Here is a 24,265-nt window from a genome sequence, read left to right as displayed (position 1 = left end):
GCGGGCACCTTCGCAACCCAGTGTTCAACTGCTGCGCCACCGGGGAGGCCCTTTAAATAAAAATATTTTTAAAAATATTTTTTAAAAAGTTATGTTTGTAAGTTTTTTTTGTGGTTGACAGGCTAATAAGTGTAATATCTCCAGAGGGATCAACACAGTGTTTATAGTACATACTAAATGGTATATTAATTCCCTTATCCTTTGTCTATTTTGTCATGTATATTTGCCATATGTGTATTTATATACGTATGTATGTATATATGTATATACATATATCTATGATGACTTTTTGTTGCCCTGTATATACTCTATTCTTATAGACCCTAGTAGCCAGCTAATCTGAGATGTGTCATTTGCAGTTATGGAAAAATTTGTGTGAAGTTAATTGATACTTGTTTAGCCCTGGATTATTAGAATTTAGTTTATTCTGTGGATCCTAAAATTATCCAGCCTACCTGTAGTGCATCAGAACTTTCCTCTTAGTGAATAAAAGCTTACACATTGATAAATAGATAAGAAGAAATTTTTTTGGTAATCCCCCCATTTTCTGGCGTATGCGTTTAAAATTATTTGTTGTAATTCACTTGTAAATGCCCGAAACTAAATCTTAGTCTGTAGAGCCCATTGGCCACCAGGGCAGCGGGCTAGTTAACCTCAACTCCTGGCCACTGACTGGGTTGCGGGGCACCTAGGAGGCGCTGCAAAATAGGGCAAATAAAAGAAAAATAGGGGAAAGGCAATTCCAGTAGAACTTCTCCAAGTGTAAGATGGAGAGGGAGGACATAATCCTGATTCATAGCCAGGTTTGTTGAAGGCACAGAAAATAAGAACAAAAGTAAAATCCATCATAATCCTAGTAAAAAGATGTGGAGGGACAGAAAGAAGGGGAAATGACATGGCATAGGCAGATATAGAAAATGTGATGGGACAAAAATAGATGGGCGGGAAATGATTGTAAGTGAAGTTGCTCCAGGAATATCACAGCTTTTCAACAAGAGAGATTAGTTTGTGCAGCTGTTTAACAGGGGACTCATCTCATTCCTGAGCTCTTAGTTTCCACTGTTGGGCAATAAATGCCTTTTGGGTGACAAGCATGATAGACTCACCTGGAGAAGTCAATCATGCTACTGTTCTGGGGTGGGGTAGAAAGATTAAACAACCCAAAGCCCCGCTTTATTCATTTGCCTATTCCTGTCCTCAAAACTACTATTTGGGTCAAATTTTAAAGAATATTACAAGAAATGACACAATAAAATTGGGTTTTTGTTAGTTTCAACTTTATTATCAAAGGCTACACTACCAAGATGTTTTCCAAAAGTTAGAATAATACTTTTCCCCCCACTTACTGAACTTCTAAGTATTAACCAACTCATACTAATAGACAGCAAAGAATCCTCTTCTAAGGAAATTCAGAAACTCCAAGTCTCCTTTCCTACAGGATCTTCAATAAGCTCTTAATATGAGCTTGCTTCTTGTGGAAAGAAGAATTTTTTCAAGAGAAAGTGATCAAGAGTTAGTCTAAAGTGTATCTATTGTCTCACTTAGCTAAATTATAAAAATTCATTAAGTAGCAACTTTCACATTACATTACCGACATGTTTCCATCGTTTATTTATTTATTTTTATTTTTTATTTTAAAGATTTATCCATTTTTATACAAGAGCTGCGGTACGGGCCAGAGGCATGGGCGGGTGAGAGGACTCACCCGAGACAGAGCGGGGAGCAGAACAGGCAGACGGACCAAAATGCAATTCTGAGGGGAGCAGCAGGTGTGACAGGAGAGGTCTACCCCGCGCCACGTGGGATTCCCGCCGGGATCGAACCCGCACTGCAGAGGCTGCGGACAGCCTCACAGCCCTGTGCTCAACCCGGGAGGGCCTATTTATTTATTTATGCATACGAGAGTAGGGGTACAGGCCAGAGGCATGGGGGGTGGGGGGCGAGAGGATTCACCAGAGACAGAGCAGGGAACAAAACAGGTAGATTGTCTGAAATATACTGGTGAGGGGAGCAGCGAACAAGACAGGAGAGGTCTGCTGCGCCATGTGGGTTGCTCCCTGGCCGGTCAGGGATCGAACTTGTGCTGCAGAGACTGCAGACAGCTTCATAGGTTGCATCTTAACCCCTTGTGCCACCAGGGAGGCCCTGTTTCCATAGTTTAAATAACTGTACATAAGATCAAAGATAGCATGTAAGAATATCGGTGTAAGGGTTCTGTAAATATGAATTGAGTATTTGAATATGTATAGAGGTCCGTTAAATCACTCTGATGGCATATACTTATCCTGGGACTTTGTTATTTATAGTCATTCTCACTCCAAATACCATCAGTTATGAATGGCAGTTCTGGGCGTGCCACTGAGAGTTCCAGCAAACCTAGTTAATGATTTATTAATTTGATGCCTACTTTGTCCAATTAGAACACTTACGAAGTACAAAGCTTTGCATGAGAATCTGTTTTCCCAGTTATACTTATCATCGCTTTATCCTGGTGAAGACTATCCGAGTCGGACATGCCAATTGCTGCTATCAGAGGGGCTCGGGTGCCGATTACCGGTTGTCTGGAATTGGCCCCTAATTCAGTACGGCCCACCCTGGTAACCCCATGTACCTACGGCACTAGACAGGCCGCCCGGAGTGTGGTTCTCCCGCCTATCGATTGGGCCTCTTAGGAAGCCCCGCCTCAGGGCCACAGCGAAGGGCGGTAGTTGGTTCTGCGCCAGTGAGTGGCGGCTCTTAGCTCCGCCCCAGCCGTGCCACCCGGGCCTGGCTGCCGCTGTTTCCAGTTGAGAGATGGCGGCCGGCGCAGGTAGATCGCTGCTGCTGCTTCTCTGCTCCCGGGGCGGCGGCAGCTGCGGGGCGCTGACTGCCGGCTGCTTCCCCGGGCTGGGCGTTAGCCGCCCCCGGCAGCAGCACCACCACCGGACGGTGAGCGGGCGCGCCCGGCGGCTCCGGGAGGGCGGGGCGGTGCTGCTGTGTGGGCGCCGCGAACCGAAAGGCCGCCGGGGCAGCGGCTAGTGGAGCTCCAGTCCCGGCCGCTGGCGAGGTTGCGGGGCACCGAGGAGCCGCCTTGCCCTTCAGGCGCCTGCGGCGGCGACCGGGAGGGAGGCGGGCGGAGGAAACCGAGAGGAGGAGGAGGAGGAGGAGGAGGGGCGACGGCGGGGATGTGCCCGCAGGACCGGCACACCAGGGCGGGGAGGGCTCGGGGCTCGAACCTTTCACTGACCCGCCCCCGATCTTGGTTTCCTCCCTCATTCTTTCTTAACAGCTCTGCCCCTTCGCTCCTGCGCTGAGCCCCGGGCAAGTTGTTACCCCTCCCTCCTCCTCCGGGCCGGCTGGGGTGTCCTGAGTCCGTGGCTACCTTGTGTGCGTGTGTGTCAAAGCCACGCTGCAGGGAACTGTCCCCCGAGAGCAGCCCAGGCCCCCAGCGGGGCCGCTTCCTCGTCCTGTCTCGGCCTCCTTGGGAACGAGCATGAAGGAAAATCAAACTTTATCCCCCTCTGTGACTTCTGCGTGCGTGGGCACGGGGAACAGCTTCCTTGCGATGGATGCTGCATTGCTTCAGGAGGCAAGTTCCATATCCTCGGATCCTTAAAGGTCCTCGGTGGTCCTTCTTTGGAGGACTGGCTTGTCAGCTTGTTCAGCGTGCCTGAAGAAAGAAGGGTGGCAGCAGGCACTGGGGAGCGAATATGACAAGTTGCTCACAGAGGCAGGGATTTGGTGGTTGTATTAACCAGTTATTGCTGGATTTCATTGGCTGGCAACGCACGGGAGTTTCTATTTCAACAGCGTTGGGGTGTGTGGTTTCTTTTTTTTTTTTCCAACTGCAAGGAATCAACTTGGCATGGAGTTCTTGACCTAAGAAGTTAGCCTGTTCTCTTTCCTTGGACTTTCTAGAGCCATACGTGTTGGTCTTTGAGCAGCTCTGATAGAGTGTGGGTTTTATTCCTATGGCTAAGTTGTATGGTGTGGTAATGAGAGAATCACTGCAGACAGTTGGATCTCAGAACCTAGTACCTTCAGCTCGCAACAAATACATCGCTGTCTTGTGTAGCTCACTTTGCTCGTGAGAGAAAACTGAACTGAAGGTTTTCAGAGAGGATAACCAATACTGATGACAGCATACAATTAAGTATCTAAAGCTATGGAAAGAACTAATGCTCTGTAAAAGCAAGATGGTGTTGTTATTAATAGTCATAGGTATGGACCCTATCCTCATTCTGTGAGAAAATTGTATGGCACACTGACATATTGCTTTGCTGAAGCTTTTGGGTGAGAGCCTAGCTTTTCCACAGTTCAGTTTAGATTTGCATGTTTCATAGCCTCCAGCTAAATGTTTTGTTCGCTTTAAAAACCTTTAAAAAACATAAAGCTACCCAAGAATCTGATTGCATTCCCCTCTCTCTCAATTTACAGACTTCCCAAGTTGTCTTTATCTTTATAATTTGATAATATATTTTCTCACTTTGCACAGTTTGTTTATACGATTATTTGGGTGTGGTGTTCATTTAGCATTTTAAAATTTGTGCCTTGTGTATTTTCCACTATGAGAACTGTCAAGCTGTGAGTGTCTTCCCTGTGTGGGTACTTTATGAAAGTGTTCTGTGCTATTCTGGGGTGGGTAAAAGTGGTGTGCTGAATTTGTAACTGAAAACACAATTAAAATGAAGTGTTATTTCTGAAGGGCAGAAGTGTTATCATGGGAATGTTAACTTGTAAATGAAATTAGGATTGTAAGATATTGAAAAAAGTTGTACCTAATTATTTAAAATATGTAAACAGGTCTTTTTCTGTGGTTGCTCTGAATCCATAATGTATAGCTGTAAGCTATTCCCATCCTCACAAGACTCAATGTGAAAGGTATCGCTTAGAGATTTGCTTAATTATTGACATTTTGTGCCTGAAAGTGAGGCCCACATTATACAGCTAATATGCAGTGGTTCTGGGATTCCCATTCACTACAAATATTCTGATTCTCTTTTTGTGTTCTTTTTATTATCAGGTACAATTGCTTCTTCACATCTCTCTTCCCTTATAAAATATTAGGAAAGTATTGACATATTAAACCATATGAATGATAATTGTCCTATATGCGAATGTTGATTTGAGACACATTTAATAGGCAATAAGAGAACAAACAACTTTCTCTTATAAAGGTCCCTGGGAGACACTGAGATTGAATCTTGCATAGGAGACATCCTGTGTATGTGCAGCAGATGGCACTCTGCATTGAAAACTTCACAAGTCCAGCTTGTGCCACTTTTGTTCTGTTATCATAGTTATGGTGAATTAGAGCCAGGGGAGTATAAACAGTATTAGTGCTGGTTAATTTTTGCTCTAGAGGTATGTTTTTTGAAATCCAGTTTTTCCAAGTTTGCAGTATGAGTCCAAAGCAATACAGTAGTTCAGCTAATCAGTAAATGTGGTTGTGTAGACATAAACATAACTCTCTCCCACCCCCACTTTCAGTTAAAGCATCATTCAACAAAGTATCTAGAAATAAAGGTGCAGGGGCTTATTCATTATTTTTAGCACAATATAGTGTAATTTTCCCTTCCTGTGTGAAGAGTCTATTATTGCTCCCCAGCTAGGGACTGTAGCTAAGATTCATATAAGGTATTGCATTCCTTTTGTGTAGTTAGTGAAGATGGATGCTGTTTTCTAGGCTGATTCTTTGAGATGGTACTGCCTTCCATTGTGACCTGTGTAATTTTATTTTATTTTATTTTATTTTTGTTAAATTAAACTGTCTCATCCATGATTACCACAGCCTGACTGCTGGTATTTCCTAGCAGTTAACTGAGTTACTAAATCTGAGTTACTAAATCTCTTACTTAAGTTTGCCATTGTACTGTTAGTGTGTGGCAGTCCCTTTTTACACATTGTAGGTTTTTGGCAATGATATAGTTTCTTTTTAACCTGAAAGTTTTAACAGGTTACAATGCTTGACACAAAGGCCAGTTCCAGTTCTTTAATTGGGTTTTTCATGGTCTGGTTCAGAATCACTTTGCCAGATCACTCCAGCACAAACACTTCACTGTACTTGAATCAATGTCCCCATGTAGCCATACTAAACATTTATGTAGTTCTTAAAGACAAGTTTCCGTCTTAATCACTCTTCTGACCGCTGAGGTCTGTTGCAGGTCCTGACCTATAAGTCACTTCTGAATTGAACATCCTCACTTCACAGATGAGGAAACAGACTTCTAGGTTGTGGTTGTATTTGTGGTTAATTACATTTGGGATTAAAATTTTTAAATGGGAGTGGGTTTAAGGAGAAATCCCAGTATGAATTTTAATTCGTGGTGATTCTTGGCTCTTAATTCCTTTCCATTCTTATATTGTGTCCTTTCTGAATTTCGGTAGGATTTATTATTTTTAGGACACAAGTTGACACTGACTTGTTTTGTTCTCTAAATATTTCTTGTGGGTCCCTAATCTTACTGAGGAGATGAAGCAATGTTATGTGTATCTTATTACCTCTGTGACTCTTAGACTGCAGTATAGTGCTAGATACAAAGATGATATATTCAGATAAGCATTGATTGGCTGTGCATCCATTTGTTTCATTGTCAATGAAAAGATATGCTCTACCTCCTCCTCCCCCCACTCTTTTGCGCCTCTTGTTTGACTTTTTTAATTGCCTATTGCTTAGGTAGCCCCATTTGGATAATTGCTTTAAGGTTTGTATTGCCAGTGCTGACTTTGGTTACATATATACTTCTTTACAGTAGTATATATATATTTCTATGGTGGTACTAAGCTTTCTGTCCAAAGCCAGCAAAAATATGATAAATAACCAGATTATTAGAAATATATTGAATTGAATCAGATTCTAGATTTGTTACTGTCATAGTCTACTATAATTAGATTTGAGGGTTCTGAATAAATATCATTAGAGTAGATTGCTTTTAAGAAAGCAGCTACTCTTTTACTTATTAAAATCTTGTTTATGTTGAAATGATAAAATATTTGAAGGAGTAAATTTATATTTCCTCAAAACATTTTGATTATTTGAACTTTTTATAAATCCCAGGAGGCTCTATTTTATGCTTTGTGGAACTCTATTCTGAGAAGAAATCTAAATAGACAATGCAGGTTCAAGAATGGTATTTATCAAAGATAATAAACTGAATGTGAGTCATTTTTTTGTTTGTTTGGGAGCTGCCTCATGTTTGAAATTGAAATCAAGGAGTGATCTTGGTCTTCTGCAACAACTTTTCAACTGGTATCATTGGCAGAATAACCACTGAGGTGTTGTTTTAATTTCCTTTTATATTCTAGCTTTGTGCCTTGGTGTGTTTTCTTAAAAATTACTGTTTGTCTTTCTGTGTTTAAGGACAAGATTAAAGATTACTCCTTAAGATTTCAAGATAGCCACTCAGTACAGGGGAAGCCTCCATTATTTATTTGACTGATTAATACCATACCGTGGCCCATGGATATATTAGAATTACTGGAATAACATGTTATTAGGAAAACTAAGATCTTACCATGGAAGACATGTACTTCAAAGAATCCTAGAATATAGAGCTCAAAAAAAAAAAAATCCCCTTAGATCAAGGAAATACATGCAAGAGCACTGAAGTGGCTGTTTCCTTAGTAGCCTTACAAGTTCTTGTAGAGCTGAAAATGGCTTCCATATCTGCTGATTTTCCCATTCAGCTCTTTTCTTACAAAACCACACAGTTCTGTTCTGTGTTTTATTTTTAAAAAGTTAAGGTTAGACTGGTTTTCAGAAGTGAGTTGGGATCAAATTCTTCCAGCAAGTACCTAAACTCAAACTTAGTCTTAGCTGATGATACCTGTCCAAAAAAACCAAAAAAACCCTGTCCTCTGTAGGTTGAACAAAGGGAAACAATCTATTTATTTATTTCACTACACTTTATTACATTCTTGCAGTGAAACAGCCTATATGAAAATAAAAGTTGATATCAAGCAAAATAATTTTAACAAATATAGTGAATTATTGACCCATAAACTGTATGCAGGCTTGAATTTTTTATATTGATAAAAGTGTAACTTGGTAAATTGTATCACTAGCATATAAACCAGCATGCTAAAACTGAACTTCTTCTAATGCAGTTCTGAAATGATTGGATAATATGACTTTGCATTTTAACATCTCTCACATAAAAATAAGAGCCTTAGGAGTGGATAAAATGAGCAAAAGGTGTCAATTGTATGGTCATTGATGGAAAGTAGACTTTCAGTGATATTTAAGTCTATATACCTGAAACCTATATAATGTCATAAGCCAGTATTACTTTAGTTTTTTAAAAAAGAGCCTTTCCCAAAAGTTCTTGAATGACATTAGTAGCTTTTATTGATCTAGAAGAGGGGGTGTTTACTTTTTATGCCTTGCTACTAAAGTTTTCAGTTTATACATAATTTTTTTTTTTTTTTTTTTTTTTTAGTATTGTCCACTTTGGTGTTTGGGGAGCATTTGTAATAATCACCAGAAAATTGCTTAAGTGCCCCTTAGGTGTATGAGTCTCTCTTAAATATACAGTCCTGAATTGTATTGCCTTATGTGTTAACTTCTTTTTTGTCTTTTAAGGCAGGTCTTCTTTGTACTTTTTACTTATCTGTAGTAAGTGGTGCTGTAGAATGTTTGAGCATTAATGTCTGCTTCAAGTTGATTTAGAGAAAGTTAATTTAGCAACTGATTATTTTGTCAAATAACAAGTGAGCAAATGGTTAGCTTGAACTACCTGACCTCTATGCATATAGAAGAAAGTTTCTAAAATCTGAGGGCACTGTGTTACTTTGTTTCATTCTTTCCATAACTTATGAGAGATATTATTACCCCAGTTTTATAATGAGGAAATTGAGGATGAGATAGGTTCACTTGTTCTTAAGTGTCCTAAACTGTTTTAATGCTACGGATACAAAGGTGGTCGGGACCGATGTTTTGGAACTGGGATTTAAGTCTAGGTCTGGTTAGAATTAAAGCTGTACCCAGCTGGACACCAGTGTGGGTCCTCCTGTTTAGTGTTCTCGTTCAGCCATGTTCCTTTCTCAAATCTCTACTGTGGTTTTCTTCCAAGAGATCTCACCATCTTTCCCCTAGGCTATGTTTCTTAAATCTCTTTCTCCACCCTCCCCTTCAGGTGTTAGATGGTAAGGGTCTCAGTTATTCCTCTTTAGATTCTAAAAAGTTCCACCTAGTAAACATGGTAATTATTATGCATTGCTTCTCTATCAGGCCCTTTTCTATCATTGTCTAGTATACTCTACATTAATTTTTGAGGCAAAATACTGCCGTGATGTACTATGAAAAGCAAGAAGTCTTAGAAAGGTTAAATAACCTAGAGTTATTAAAAAAATATCTGTTGAACTCTTACTCCTTGTGAGGCTCTGTGCTGGGAAAGAGATGTCTCTGGGGTGGCCCTAAGAGTTAGCAATCTGACCAGGAGACATCAACAAAAAAGACTAACTTGCTGTGCTTTGTTACTTTTTTTCTTCTGAAGGTCTAGTGAGAACACCTAGACCAACCTGAGAGAGTTGGGAAGGCTTCACAAGGGAGGCCTTACTTGAGCTGAAAATATGAGAAATTTAATGTTGAGAGACTGGAAAGGTGTGAACCTTCTTTGTAGCTCCAGGATCAGACATGGCAGATGAGGGAGTAAGAGGTTTTTGGGAAACAGCCTGTAGTTTGTTACAATGGGAGTATGGGCAAGAAAAGCCAGAGATTAGGTGAGTAATAGTTGTGATACCAATAATAATTAATATTTATGAAGTGTACCAAGTGTCAAGTATTTTATATAGATACTCTTACTTAGTTCTTGTGATACCCTATGAGTAGTAACTTTTACCCTCCTTTTATGGATGATGAAATTGAGTTAGCTCAGATAGATTAAGTGATTTGCCCAGGGTCACAGTTGGTGACACACAGCTAGTAAATGACTTACCCAGGATTACAGAGCTGGCAAGGGCATACTTGGCATATAAATACAAGCATTCTGACTCTAGAGCCTATCTCTTGATGACTGTGCTGTGATGAGGGATGAGATTGTAAAGGACTTGTGAAAGAGTTAAAATTTTATATGTAGATCAGTGGATTGTTTTGGAATTCAACCATAGTGGAAAAATATGTTTTAAAATCATGATCCAGCACAAGCATGTGTCTGTAAAATTAAGAAAAGTTTCATGAGACTGTGGTTTTACTATGTAAAGGGCATATGTAGTTTTTATTCTGTTTTGTTAAAGAAATACTGTTGGTTGGGGCACAAATTGATTTTCTAATTTAAACCACAGTTTGGGAAAATACTAGATAATAGGTGAATTTCTGAAGAATTTCAAGTTGGGAAATCACATGATAAGGTTTGTGTTTTTAGGTAGGTCACAGGGGCAGCAAGTAATTTGAAGGCTGGATTGGAGAGGATGGGACCAGGAAGGCAGAGAGATCAATAGGGGCATCTTCATGAACCAAACAAGAGCTATTTGGACTGGGAGAGTAGCATTGTTGATAGAGAAAAGGGAATAATGGTAATGGAGATTTAGGAAGTAAAATTGGTAGAATTTGGTGATTGGATGTAGACCATGAACTAATAACAGATAGAAATGCAGTTTAGTTAAAAGACCATTTGCCTGGATTACTTGGGCACTGAAACTTTATTTCTTGACCTTGTATTCCTGTTTTATAGTGTTAAATGTTTCTTTGTTGTTTTCTGTGCCTCTACTTTTGTATTTGAAAGCGTACTGATCTGGTTTATTTTTAAATATAGCGAGATGCCCCATATTCCTGCTTTCCTCCCCTTCCGGATACCATCCGAACCTGGAAGGTTTGCATAACATTGTGAAAAAGTTCACATAATGAGCACCCAGTAAATCTTTGTTGAATGAGTGTGTTCTCTGTATTATACTCTTCCAAAGTTTATGTTCATTAATTAGAGACTCTTAAGAGTACTTTTCTTTTACTTCATTCTTTGAATGACTTCAATCATTATTTGATTCCCTTTAGGGAATATTGAGCATTGTATGATGATCTTTTTTTTTTTAAACTGACCACTCTTGAATATGAAACCTTTCCTTAGTAAAATTTTTGCAACCTTCTTTTCCACTTTAGAAATGGGAATAAATGAGATTTCTACTGCTTTGGCCACCCAAGTGTGTCAAGAAAGAACTACAAAATAAAAACATGTCATTGAGAATAAGTTATTTGTTGTGATTTTCCAGCAATTTAATTGACTAAGGTACCTTACCGATTGCTTTATTCAGAAGGCACGTATTCTTTAGTATTGTAGGTATTACAATGCAAAGATAAATAACTATTTCATAACTATGACAATTTTTTTAACTATTTATGTATACAAGAAACTGGGTGTAAGCCAGAGGTGTGGGGGGTGAGAGGATTCACCAGAGAGAGAGAGGGGAGCAGAACAGGCAGATCTATTGAAATACACTGCTGAGGGGAGCAGCGGACGAGGCAGGAGAGGTCTGCTGCGCCATGTGGGTTGCTTCCTGGCCAGCCAGAAATTGAACTCGTGCTGCAGTGGCTGGCAATAGCTTGATAGTGCTGTCTGTACCCCCTGCGCCACCAGGGAGGCCCTATGACGATTTTTAGAGACATTACAGTATCAACTCTACGAGAAGAGATTGTATTTGCAATATAATTGATAAGCATTTTGAAATTTATGAAAGCAAAGGATTGCTATAATATCACAGATCGTTTTTCTTAGTTAAATGAAGAGATGGAAGTGGAGTGTGTGTGTGTGTGTTTGTGTGTGTGTGTGTTCCAGTCACCAAAATAAAAATAAGAAATTGAATAAGGATGGTTGATTAGGTGAGTCTAAAGGGCTTCTATAAATCTAACATACGTATTACTTTTATATAACACCTTACAAGTGTTATTGCCTTGGAATGGCTTGTATAAAATCTCAATTCTAGGTATAATATATTCGCTTATTCTCACAGTGTTCAAGGGGCTTGATATAAAGAAAAATAACCTTTCTAATTCCTTTTCAGGACAGTTTGCATAGTTACTTCTGACATCTTGATGAACAGTTTACCCTGCATTTCCTTTAAATGTCCATTATGCCTTTAGTCCCATCTTTAGCCTTTGTCTTCTTTTCTCCAAAGTGCTGAGGGAATGGGGAAAAGTGGGAAAGCCTGTCAACCTGAAACAGAAAACGTTCTGTTTCCTTTGTAATTATCAGTACATCAAGGGGTCCTGAGTGTGAAAACTTAGCTGCCCATGATAGTTTATTCTCCCAAACTCTGTGAACTGAGCTTAGTACAATGTCAAGAAAATAAGCATGCAGTCAGTGTTGTATAAATGAAAGTGAGTTAAAAGGCCTTAGAGGACATTGTCTAAATCCTTCAACCTGGGGGATAGTGCAATTACATATCATCTAGTTTTCTGTGCCTAGAGACTACAGTGATAAAAATCATAGATATCAAGAAGGAATTATTTTTCTTTAATTTAGGCAGTAACTAATAATTTTAAGATTCCATAGATTGTACTGAAACAGGCAGGACAATACAAATTGCTAAGTAAAAGAATGGGAAAAGATTATAGTTCTGTTATAAGTAATTTAAGAAGTTGACACAATGATATCTACCTGGTAAGTATTTGAAACTAGTAGGGGAGAAGAGGGAAGGATGGAGAGCTGGGCACTGTAGAAGAACAAGGGAACTATTTAAAGGAGGTACTGCTAGCCCTAGATTCCTTTTATGTATCTCCAAAGACCACAGATATGTGGAAGTGTTTATTTTGAAATTAATCTTCTGTATTTCCATTCTGTCTTTACTGTATCCTGTATCTTACACTGCCAGAATTCTGCTAGCTTCCATGGAGCAGGGATGTGGCAAGTGGCCAAGTATGATAAAAGCCTATTTTTTATTTTAAAACGGAGAATAGATGTCATAATACTTTAAAGAAATGTTTGAAGATAGATTGAATGTAGAAGTAGTAGAAACCTAATGAGAAGATTGAAATTTTTTTTATTTGCTTTTAACAGAATTACAATTTTTTTTTGTAAGCAGGAGAATACTAGTTTATGTCTGTACAGAAGAAATACTAGCTTTTGTCTGTCTGTATCAATTTCTCTCTTTCCCTAATCCTAATCTTTGAGTACTGGTGTTAGAAGCAGGAAAAATGAGTTTTCTGGTCACTAAGAGGTGATGGTGATTTGTTTTTTTATTTTTAAGGGAATCCCAAGTTTGTGTAAATACCATGTTATATATTATGTGTGCATGTTAGTAATTGGGTTTTATTTCTTTATTTTTTTCCTTGTTTTAACCCCAAAGACAATGAAATCTTTTATTTTTTATTTCCAGCTCTGACTTATGCTTCAAAATAAAATGTGGTCTAACCACAGTTGACATGATACAAGCAGATTTGTAGTATAACTTATTACAGAATTTTGGAATATTAATTAATTAATGGAGAACTGAATTCTAGTCAGTACTTTCTCTAATTTTAATCTCATTCTGCATTGGTGTTTGATTCAGAATGAAATCAAGTTCATAGTTTGGCCAAGTGCCTCAAAGTCGGGTAAGCTTTAAATATGTAATGGTTTTCTTTTTAATGATTGTTAGAGCTTTTATCAGTAAAGGGGAAGGGGAATGAAAGGGAACTATAATAGATTTCTTGCCTAAAACAAGTGTTCTTGTTAGGGGGAAAAGGACCCACAGCCAGGCAACCCATTCAATATCCGGGCTGCCCTATAACATTCTCAGTAAGATTAAAAGTAGAGGCAGCTGAAGCCCTGAGTTATGGATCTGAATGTCACACTTACCACAACCAGCATCAGAAAGTAGCAGCACTAGTGGAAGAAAAGACAGAAGATAACTACTGATGAGCAAGTTCTCAAAGAAGCTCACTTAGAAAGGCCTTTCTATCACCAGAGGTTTTTGTTTTTGATTTTTCCAGCTGGGTGGGTGGGTTGAAGAATGTCCTCATAAGTAAATTACATTGTGTTCAGTCAAAGGTACAAATGGAAAAGGCTTTTCTTTTTAAATTATGAAGTATGCCATGTCTATAAAAGCAAGTAGAGCAATGTATTTCCTTTAGCTTGAGAAGCAACCTTGCTTGAGAAGCAATACTTGCTGCTGCAAATATCCTTGCTCAGTCCTATTTCTTGTCTTTTCCCCCCAAGAGTTATAACCTCTCCAGTTTGGTGTTTACTGTTTCCATGCATGTGTTTATATTTTTGCAAAGTATTACAAAAGTACTATATAGCAACGTATTACACTGTGTGTATCCTTATGCAATTTGTTCTTTTTGTTTAACACTAAAAATTTTATGTAGTTGGGCCTCCCCGGTGGCGCAGCGGTTGAGCGCTGGGTTGCGAAGCTGCCCGCAGCCTCTGCAGCGCCGGTTCAATTCCCGGCTGCTCCCCGGCCACCAGAGGAGGGTCCCACATGGTGCGCAGACCTCTCCTGCCGCCCGCTGCTCCCCTCAGCAGTGTACTTCGGTCCTTCTGCCTGCTCTGCTCCCTGCTCTGGCTCTGGTGAATTCTCTCACCCTCCCGCGCTTCTGACTGTACCCAGTGCATGTATAAACGAAACAGACGAACAAACAAATAAATAAATAAAACATGCCTCTATAAAAGAAAAAAAAATTTTTATGTAGTTGATAAATGTGGTTCTGGACCATTTGTTTTTAACTACTTTGTGGTCTGTTGTTCTCTAGTCCACGTGTTTAAACATTCTGTTGACTGAAAGCCTTTTTGGCTGAATACTTTAGGGGGAGAGGGAAGAGGAATATACTATGTTATTTTTAAAGTTAGGTTAGGAATGTTGTTTTGACTTTCAAAAAACAGTTTCCTTTTTTGGTGTGGAATGTCCTCGTTTATCATATTCCTGGGAAAACCCTTTGTACTTCCTGAGAGAGGGCAGAGAAGAGCAATGTTTCATCACACAGATGATCATGTCTTATGCAAAATGCAGAACAGCGTCTGCTATAATTCAGCTAGCTCCTGAGGGATTGTGCTGCTGCAGCAAAAAGCTTGGTTTGCGCTAGTAAAATTCTCAGATCTTTAAAGTGCAGATAAGTTATGGATGGAAATTTGTTGGCATTAGTCTTTTTTTTTTTTTTCCTGTGTGTTGGAATAATTTGCAGTTGGGGACTATCTGCTTTATTTGGTAAAGGGATGGTACCTAATATGGTAAAAAGACTTCTTAAATTATATCTTGGTTTTGTGGCGCAAAGAAAAAAATGAGGTCTATAAATAAGGGGAAGTACTTCTTTTTGAGGCAGGTTGTTAGTATGAAATAAATATTTGTGTTAATAAAAACATGTATACATATATATAAAACTTTGTAGTCATTGATTTTAAAAGGTGATCACTGATAATTTTTTTTTTCAAATTTTTTTTTGCCCCACAGTCTTCTCAATTTTATGCAGTTGTCTTTAATTTGCAGCATCTTTGGTAACGGTTTGAATATTTTTGCAGAATGTACAATACAGAGCTTCATTCAGATGGTCCCTGTAAATGATTTGCTATAGTGCATTAACCATAAATGCTGAGGCAGCAAGGGAAACACTAATAAATGGGATGCTTTTCAGGACTACAGCTAAAGCAAGGCAAACACAAGCCAAAATTAAGAAGAAAATGTTAGCCACCCAAGATGTAGTCTGGCTAGATATGCTATTAACAATGCATATTCCATTCAAATTAAATCAATCAAGATCTGGGGAATGTGAATCACCAGACTTTAAAAGGTAGCCCAACTTTAAGCATATTAGAATTAGGAGATAATGCAAGAACAGTCTTCTGGCTAAAACTTATTTAGAATGAAAACTTAAACTTTCTTTTTCTTATTGGTAGATTCACAGGCTTCAAGAATGATAAAACTACTGCCTGTTTGTTTCTTTCATTGCGGTTCTTAGAGGAAGGATGCTGAATGAACCTGCAAGAAAAAGAAGGGATTTTTTTTTTCATAGGAATTATTAGATGGAAGGAGAAAAGAGTATTGTTAATTAAGAATGATTTTTGTTTTTTCACGTTTCTGTTTTTCTTGCAAGTCACAGTTTTTTTCCCCCCACAAATTACTTTTCCATGAATAATGTAGGTGTGGAGAGAGGAGTAGTATGTGAACAGATTTTTAAATTTGTTCTTGTTTTTTAATGATCTCTAATTTAGTTTGCCAAGAGTTGGGCATTTTGAAACCAAACTCCTAAACCAGAGAGTTGTGTGGGTAGGCAAATGAATTGTGTTTTTTCTTTTTAGTCAACTAAGATTTCTAAGTTTTATAAACTTGTTTCTGAATCTAGTGAAATTTCCTGAATGAACTTGGATAGCCTGAGATGTCTATTACCAAGGTCCCCTAATTCTTAAAAAGTATTTATTTCTTCATTGTTTATTAGCATTATTTATTTTTTAAAAGTGCTGTAAGCATAGACATGGGGTGAAAAAAAATTTCCTTCTTTAAAGTTTCTTGTAAAAGTATTTGTTATGACTTGTTTCTCCAGGTACTCTATCTTTTACATCTCTGTGAGCTCACCATGTGGTTATCAAGACTCCATACTTTCTTTCTTTGAAATATATATTTCAGAGTTTCTCAAAATCAATCTGTATTTATCTAGGTATGACTATATTCTTTTAAAGGTGCTCTCTTTTCCTAAATGTCACTATAATTAGCAGTTCTGAATGACCTAAACAAAGACTTTTTTGACTTTTTCTTTTCTTTTCTGGCATTTATGCTGAGATGACCATGTCAGCAGGCTCAGAAGAGCCTTTACCTTTGACATTGACTTTACTTTTTTTCTATTCTTTTAGGTCTTTCACTACCATTCCTACAGTGACTGGCAAGATATTGTTTCCACTTCACTCTCCATGTACCATGCCAGTGACATCTTAGCTGCTAGAGTGTGGAGCTGGCCTGTGGGAGTCAAGTAAGTGCCTTTTTTACTATTTAGCATGGTTTTTGCCTACTTTGCAAAAGCCATGTGGAGTAACTTCTTAAGATTAGTTTTTAAAAAGGCACTTGCTTGATCTTTGTGGGGTAGCTCTTTGCTCCAGCCTGCTATTGAATATCTGGTAGCCAACGTGGGGCTGAATTTAGTGAGGTGATGATCACAAAATGGATTATTTTTACTGGGGTAGACCCTAAGGAATGTTAGATTTGATATTGACCTGACTAGATTATTTATATTGGGGAGCAATCCCTGTCCCATTGCAGAATAAATGAGAACTTCTATGTTAGCTCAAACAGTTACTCTGCTCTCCTAGCAGGATATAGATGACCGGAGATCTGCTGGGTTGCATGGAAAGAAAACAGCACTCCCAGGAAAGCCAATCACCTTGACATTGATCTGAATTAATTTAGCTTAATATGTGGAAGAAGTGGTGGTTGATGTTAATGAAGCTTAGGTTTCTGATTTATTGCTAAGTTGCTAAAACATGGTATTTTACTTTTACAGGTCACCTTTAAGTTTTGCCTATATAAATTAACACATCCCCTCTTATGTCATAACAATCATGTAAGGGAGAGTGTTTTCCTGCTCTGTCTTAGGTATTGGTGATGTGTCCTGTTCACGCAGGGGAAACTTGAACATTCTCAGGTATGTGAAGATCATGATTCATAAGCATTTTCTCCCTGCAAACAAAACACATTTTATTTTAGTATGAACTCAGAATACGCTCTTGCAAAATCTATTTTTTTATTGTTCCTGGTAACACACAACAGGGACTGACAAACTATAGCTGAGATTGCTGCATATTTTTATAAATAAAGTTTTATTAATTTATATATTGTCATGGATATTTTTGCACTGCAAGAGTTGAGTTGTGATAGAGAAAACGTGGCCCACAAAATCTAAAATACTATCTGTATCTTTAAGAAAAAGTCTGCCAACTTCTACTGTAGAAGAATCAAATTTCAAATTGTGTTTAGACATAAACTTGCTAGAACCACAGCTGATTTCAAATAGTCTTTGAAAGAGAAAGCCAAGATCTAGAAAGCCAAGATCTATGTCATAATGCTCGCTAACAAGTAAATATTTGCTATATAGAGAGAGTGGTGGGACTGCTAATATAAGATTGATGAAATGGGAGGATATGATGGCAGTCCAACTTCTTTAGTTTTTCTCTCACTCATTATATTCTGTGTCCCTCCCAGTAGATCTATTTAGGGCTGGTTATTTAGGCTGCCCTAGCTGTAAGTCAGGCTCAGTGTATTCTTTTCCTTTATTTCCCTGGAAATAAAAACAAAGACTTAATGATTTATACTATAACGATATGATTTATTGGAGAATTTGGAGCTTGTATACTTTCATTACTTGACAATAACTAGGTGATTGTTTCATAGTTGTTATGTGCTTAAGGGTAAATTAGTTGTAATAAAACAGGAAGTCTGAGCCTTGTTCATAATTTTGTAGCTAGGAGCAAAGCCAAAATTGGTATAGACAGAATGCTTCTCTTATATTTGTGTCTTAGTCCACAGATTGAAAGAGTGTGTGTGTTGTGTTATTTGTGTCTAACAGTTTAAAGTATAATTTGGATTACTTTCTGTCTTGTACCTCTGTATAACAATCTGCAAATTATGTTTCAGTTTTAAATGGATTTTTAAAAATAAATTTTAAGACAATTTGGAATTTACAGGACAATGGCAAAGATAGGACACAGAAGTCCCATATGTACCTCTTCCCCATTTCACTATTATTGACCTAGTAGTGTTAGGGGACGTAGTATTAGACATTTGTTACAATCAGTGAACCAATATTGATATATTATTATTAACTGAAGTTCATACTTTTTTTCAGATTGTCCAAATTTTCCCAATGTATTTTTTCTGTTCCAGGATTAAATGAATTTTTTTATTAGCGTGTTCACTGAGGTAGAAGGCATTAATATTACCACCTGAAAGTTACAGTAGTTCATAGTGTGATGAAATAAGTAAAGGCTTAACTGCTGCAGAATTCTGACATGTTCACATTTATATTCTGTAACATGTTGAGAAAATAGTTACTCTACCATAATGATAGTAATGTTCTTCAATTGTTTCTAAATTTTTGCACTTCAATTCCAGAAAGGCCAAGGCAGCTTGGTTACTCCTAACTATTGTGGCATGCTAAATTGCTGGTGTTACTATTCTGAAGTAAATTGTCTTCTTTGGAAACTATGTGTATCTATCCTTCTTTGTTTACCTTCCTAAAATTAGGTATTGAAGTTAGCACCTGCTAATGAATCATTAATCATTTAATTTCCCCTATATAGACCTTTAAACATTTCTTGTAAGTTGAATATAGTGGGTGGTGTTAATGGCTGCTTTTTATTGTGACCAGAGTTTTGGGATTCTTTTGAGATGAACATCTTACCTTTATGGTCTGATTTAAGTAGCATCACCAATTGTACTACAGTCTTCCATTCTTTTATTACATTAGGCTGATAAACTTTGGGTATATTAATTCTGACTTCAGTATTTTAGTGTGTGCCTGTTCTTTCCACTATCTTTGTTAGATCTGTGAGTTAGCTTTAGTCTTGTACCTCTGCATTTCACATGTTCTTTTGCCTTTCAAAGGAATCAATTTTAATCCTAATCAAAATATGGCATTCTCTTCCAAATAGGAGTGCCTTTTAGTAACTTCATTTTTTTTTCTTAATTATGGTAACTGGCTTTTCCAGTTACTTGAATTAAAATTAATTTTGGACTCTTCCCTTTTTATTTCTCCTGCCCTCTCTCCCCCTTTTTTTGGTAACCCTTTCTACCTTTAAAAAAATTATGGTAAAATACATTTAACAAAATTTACCATTTTCGTAACTTCTTGTGTATACTTCAATAGTCCACCCTTTTGTTCAGTAACAAATTCCTAGTTGGAGTGTACCTAATCCTAATTGGATATATACACATGGTATTTCTTAAATTCCTTCATTCTAAATCTACATACAGAACTCAGCACTTTTGAAGAGTTGTATAAGGTGTGAAAATAGAGAGCTCCCTATAAATGTTGCTGAAATATTAGTCCGAAAAATACCTGTCAACAATTATGTTGATGGAGGTTAGATTAGGGTCATTCCTTCTTCTTAGGGAAAAAGCAAATTTTAGCTAAACATATGGAAGAATTTTCTTTGATATCAACTTTTTAAGATAGTGGTTTATTTTCCTGTCATTATATCAACTTTAATGTGGAGTGGACATCCTTATGGCTATATAGTTCTTTGTTATTATATCTGGTGTCTTTTATATTTTCCTATTGTTTCCCTTTTTTTATTTTTTATTTTTATTTTTTGTGGGACCCTTGCTGGTGGCCTGGGAACGAACTGGCACTGCAGAGGCTGCGGGCAAAAGCTAAACCGCTGCGCCACCAGGGGAGGCCCCCTATTGTTTCCTTTTATATTTTCATATTGTTTTTATTTAAAAAATACTTATTTCTGGGTCTTGAGATACTGATTTTTATATAACTGTGAATTTATATTGTGTCTTCCTTTCCTATGTGTCTTTCCTTTTCCTTCTTTTCTCCCCATTTTGCTCCAAGGTAAACATTTTGTGTATATCCTTCCATAATTTTCCTCATATTTGAATGATCATCCTATTTTTTGTCTATCAACATACACACACTCCCCTAGGTACACAAAAATACACAAGTATTTTTGCTTTGTTTAAAGAAATTGGATCCTATTAATGCATTCTTTTCTTCATCTTGTTTTCCTCAGTTGTAATTAGTAGAACTTCTAAGTTAGCTAGCCAATTAGTATAGTTCAAATCATTAGTTTACTAGCTATATAAAATATGCCATTATGTATGAGATTATTCCTTGTGTGGCTGTACTTTTATTTAGCTAATTCTTTATTGATGGATAAACACTTTGTTTCCTTACCCTCTTTTTTTTTTTTTTTTGTCTTTGGGAACATTATAGTTATCATCTTGTGATGACACATTTATTCTATGATATAAAAAATTAGGAGTGGGGCCTCCCCTGTGGTGCAGTGGTTGAGCACTGGGCTGCAAAGCTGCCTGCAGCCTATGCAGCACTGGTTTGATCCCCGACCACCAGGCGAGGGTCCCACCTGGCGCGCAGAGCTCTCCTGCCGCCCGCTGCTCCCCTCAGCAGTGTACTTCGTCAGTCTGCCTGCTCTGCTCTCCACTCTGGCTCTTGTGAATTCTCTCACCCTCCCATGCTTCTGACTATACCCAGTGCTTGTGTAAATAAATAAATATATCTTTAAAAAAAAAAAAAAAAGACTCAGGAGTGGGATTGCTGGTTCAAAAGATGTGTACATATGAAATGTATATTTAAAACTATTTGATAATTATTGTCAGTTTTTTTTTAAAGATTTATTTATTTATGCTTACAGGAACTGGGGTGCAGGCCAGAGGTGTGGGGGGGGGTGAGAGGATTCACCAGAAACAGAGTGGGGAGCAGAACTGGTGAATCTACTGAAATACACTGCTGAAGGGAGCAGCGGGGGAGTCAGGATAAGTCTGCTGCGCCATGTGGATCACCTCTCTGGCCAGGGATTGAACTCGTGCTTCAGTGGCTGCGGATAACTTCATAGTACTGCATTTTAACACCTTGCACCACCAGGAGACCCTATTGTCAGATTATTTTCTGAAAGCAGTACATAAGAGTCTTTCTAAGTTCCCTTCTGATTTATGTAAGACCTTAAAGTGTAATTATATGGTCTTTTTATAATTTTTATAGGATTTTATAGATTATTAATATTATTAGATTATTATTATTTTATATTATTAATATTATTATTATTATTATAGGATTTTCTAGATAACTCTGAAGACTTATCTTTCAGGTAAAATTGATTTTCTGTGTTTTGAGTGACCGTGTTTTTAAAAACAAAGTAAAACAGTTCTTTCCTCATAATTCCAATTCATATACCTAGTATCGGTGTAATATTCTAGTAACTAGAGGGTAAATGGAATTGAGAAAAATTTTACAACTTAAGTTTGGGGTTGGGGTTGAAAAATAAAAGCCATTTTGATAATAGATTTTTATCTTTAAATTGGATATTCGTTTGGCTACAGGAGGATTAATTATAAGAATCTCTTTCTGTAGTAGTCTCTCAGCTTGAAAAGATAAATATAGAGCACCAATGTTCACAGAGGGAATGCTGTAGGAAATGTGTGGGTAGCAGTTGTAGTTTTACATAGCAGATAACATTCTAGAATAAGGAATAGATGAAAATACTCATTGAAAATTAGTGTTCTTGAAACATCATCAAATACACATTCCCTAAGCCTAATACTCAGACCCATTCATAATCTTGCCATCTTGCATATCTAATATATCTCCCACCAAGCCCAACATACTTTTCCTTAGTTCCATTTTTCCATTTTTACCATACTCAATCCCTGTGTCATTCATTTTTTTCTCATCTTTTAGAAAACAAATATCACCTCTTCTGCATGCCTGTAAAAAGGTCTGTCTTTTCTAATATTCAAATGCCATCTCCTTCATAAAGCCTCTCTGACTTCTCCATTCTATTCTGATCTTTTTAGCTCTTGACTCCTATTTGAACTATATTTTTAATTTCTTGCAACTGGTTCCTCAGTATATATTTATGTAGCAGTAGAGAGTTGTTTTGAGTTTTTATTGAGTGCCTCTTATATATGCAAAACTATTCTAAATATTGGGTATATCAAGATGAACAAGATAGACAATATCCCTGTCTTTGTGGGGTTTGTATTCTTATAGTGAGAAACAGTCATTCAATAAAATAATTAACAAGAAAATATCAGGTAGCAAGAATCTGATGAAAACATTTATGAAGAATGAAATATACTTTAGTTGCAAATGGTTAAACCCACTTTAGTTAAAGCAAAAAAGAAAAAAAGTATTTTTAAAGGATTTTAGGTAGCTCACAGAATCTTTGAGGCAGAGAATCAGAATCAGACTCAGAACATACTTAGCCAGGAACAATGTTCAAATTATAGTACTAGGCTACATTGGAACCTCTACTGCTTTTGCCACTGAGACCAAATATTTAAATTTGCCCTGTTTTGTCTAGGACCTTGCCCATTTCTGCTTCTGAAAGAAAGCTGGTATATTTTTGAGATGTTCTTTAGAATGGATTCCACATGGTGCTTCCCATTCTATCATTTGCTTCTTATCATGTTGAATGTTTGGTTTGGCAGAACCTAGGACACATGTATGCTTCCTGTTTGTGGGAGAAGCTGGGGAAGTGAATTTCTGACTTTTGTGGAAGCAGGACTTAATGAGATGAGAAATTCTCCAAATGAGGAACACTGTTTAAAGGTGCTAAACAGTAAGAAACCATGGGAAATTTCACATGGAAGAGAATGATTGCCGAGTTAATTTATATTTGAGTAGTCAAAGAAGGCTCTCTGAGGTCCAGATATTTAAACTGGGACCTAAATGAGAAGAAAAAAAATCCATGTAATGAGTGAAGAACATTTCAGTAGCAGGGACAAGTGAGAAGACCCTGATTTGGGGTTGGGATGGGGCTTGGGCCACACGTTCGTGAATGAACATGGTTATTGGAGGAACAGCAGCATAGCTGAAGTTGCTGGATATGGGAATTGGAGTGTAGTAAGATTTCAAAGGAGAGAAGATTTTTGTTTTATTTTAACAGAAGTTTGAAGACATATCCTGTTTCCTTTTTCTTTCCCTGAGATATCCTATTGAGAGTAGGGATGTAATTATAGGTATGGAAAAAAGAAAGATATTTATGTGTTATTAAACCCTATAAACTGTTGGATATCATGGAGTGACTAAAATTATTTGTATACTGTTTAGGAGGAGAACTGTGTGAGGTTTCAAGAAAAGATAACAAATACTGGAAAGTTTATATGTATAGTGAGTATGGAAGAAGCCCATTGTCATTTCAGTGCCCTAATCTAGTGGGCCTTAAAATAAATTACTTCAGTGCCTCCCCCGTGGCGCAGCGGTTGAGCGCTGGGTTGCGAAGCTGCCCGCGGCCTCTGCGGCGCCGGTTCAATCCCCTGCTGCTCCCTGGCCACCGGAGGAGGGTCCCACATGGTGCGCAGACCTCTCCTGCCGCCCGCTGCTCCCCTCAGCAGTGTACTTTGGTCCCTCTGCCTGCTCTGCTCCCCGCTCTGGCTCTGGTGAATTCTCTCACCCTCCCGTGCTTCTGACTGTACCCAGTGCATGTATAAACAAAACAAACAAACAAATAAATAAATAAATAAAACATGCCTCTATTTAAAAAAAAATAAATAAATTACTTCAATTTCTCTTACTTTGAAATGTAAGAATAATGTTTTGTGGTTACAATTGCTTGTATTACACTAACTCTAGTGACTGCTTGAGAAGAGCAAAAGACTTCACTCCCAGATGTACACCAATAGGTCTTTCCTATTAAATAATTGTATGATA

The 24,265-nt window shown here is 37.7% G+C and overlaps 1 protein-coding gene across 1 annotated transcript in view; it reads left to right on the top strand.

The window, feature by feature from the left end:
- Window positions 1-2,793: 2,793 nt before the first annotated feature.
- The window catches only part of MCU (mitochondrial calcium uniporter), a gene marked incomplete at both ends in the record, with an annotated part of 128,119 nt that continues 106,647 nt past the window's right edge, over window positions 2,794-24,265 (top strand). The window contains one exon of the mRNA XM_084245275.1: window positions 2,794-2,928. Within this exon, the coding sequence (XP_084101401.1) occupies window positions 2,794-2,928 (135 nt within the window). The remainder of the gene's footprint in view (window positions 2,929-24,265) is intronic.

This window comes from Talpa europaea (genome assembly GCF_964194135.1).
Source record: "Talpa europaea genome assembly, chromosome: 10".
Lineage (NCBI taxonomy): Eukaryota > Metazoa > Chordata > Mammalia > Eulipotyphla > Talpidae > Talpa > Talpa europaea.
The sequence above is the reverse complement of the archived record's forward strand: the minus strand, read 5'-3'. Positions and strand labels throughout refer to the sequence as shown.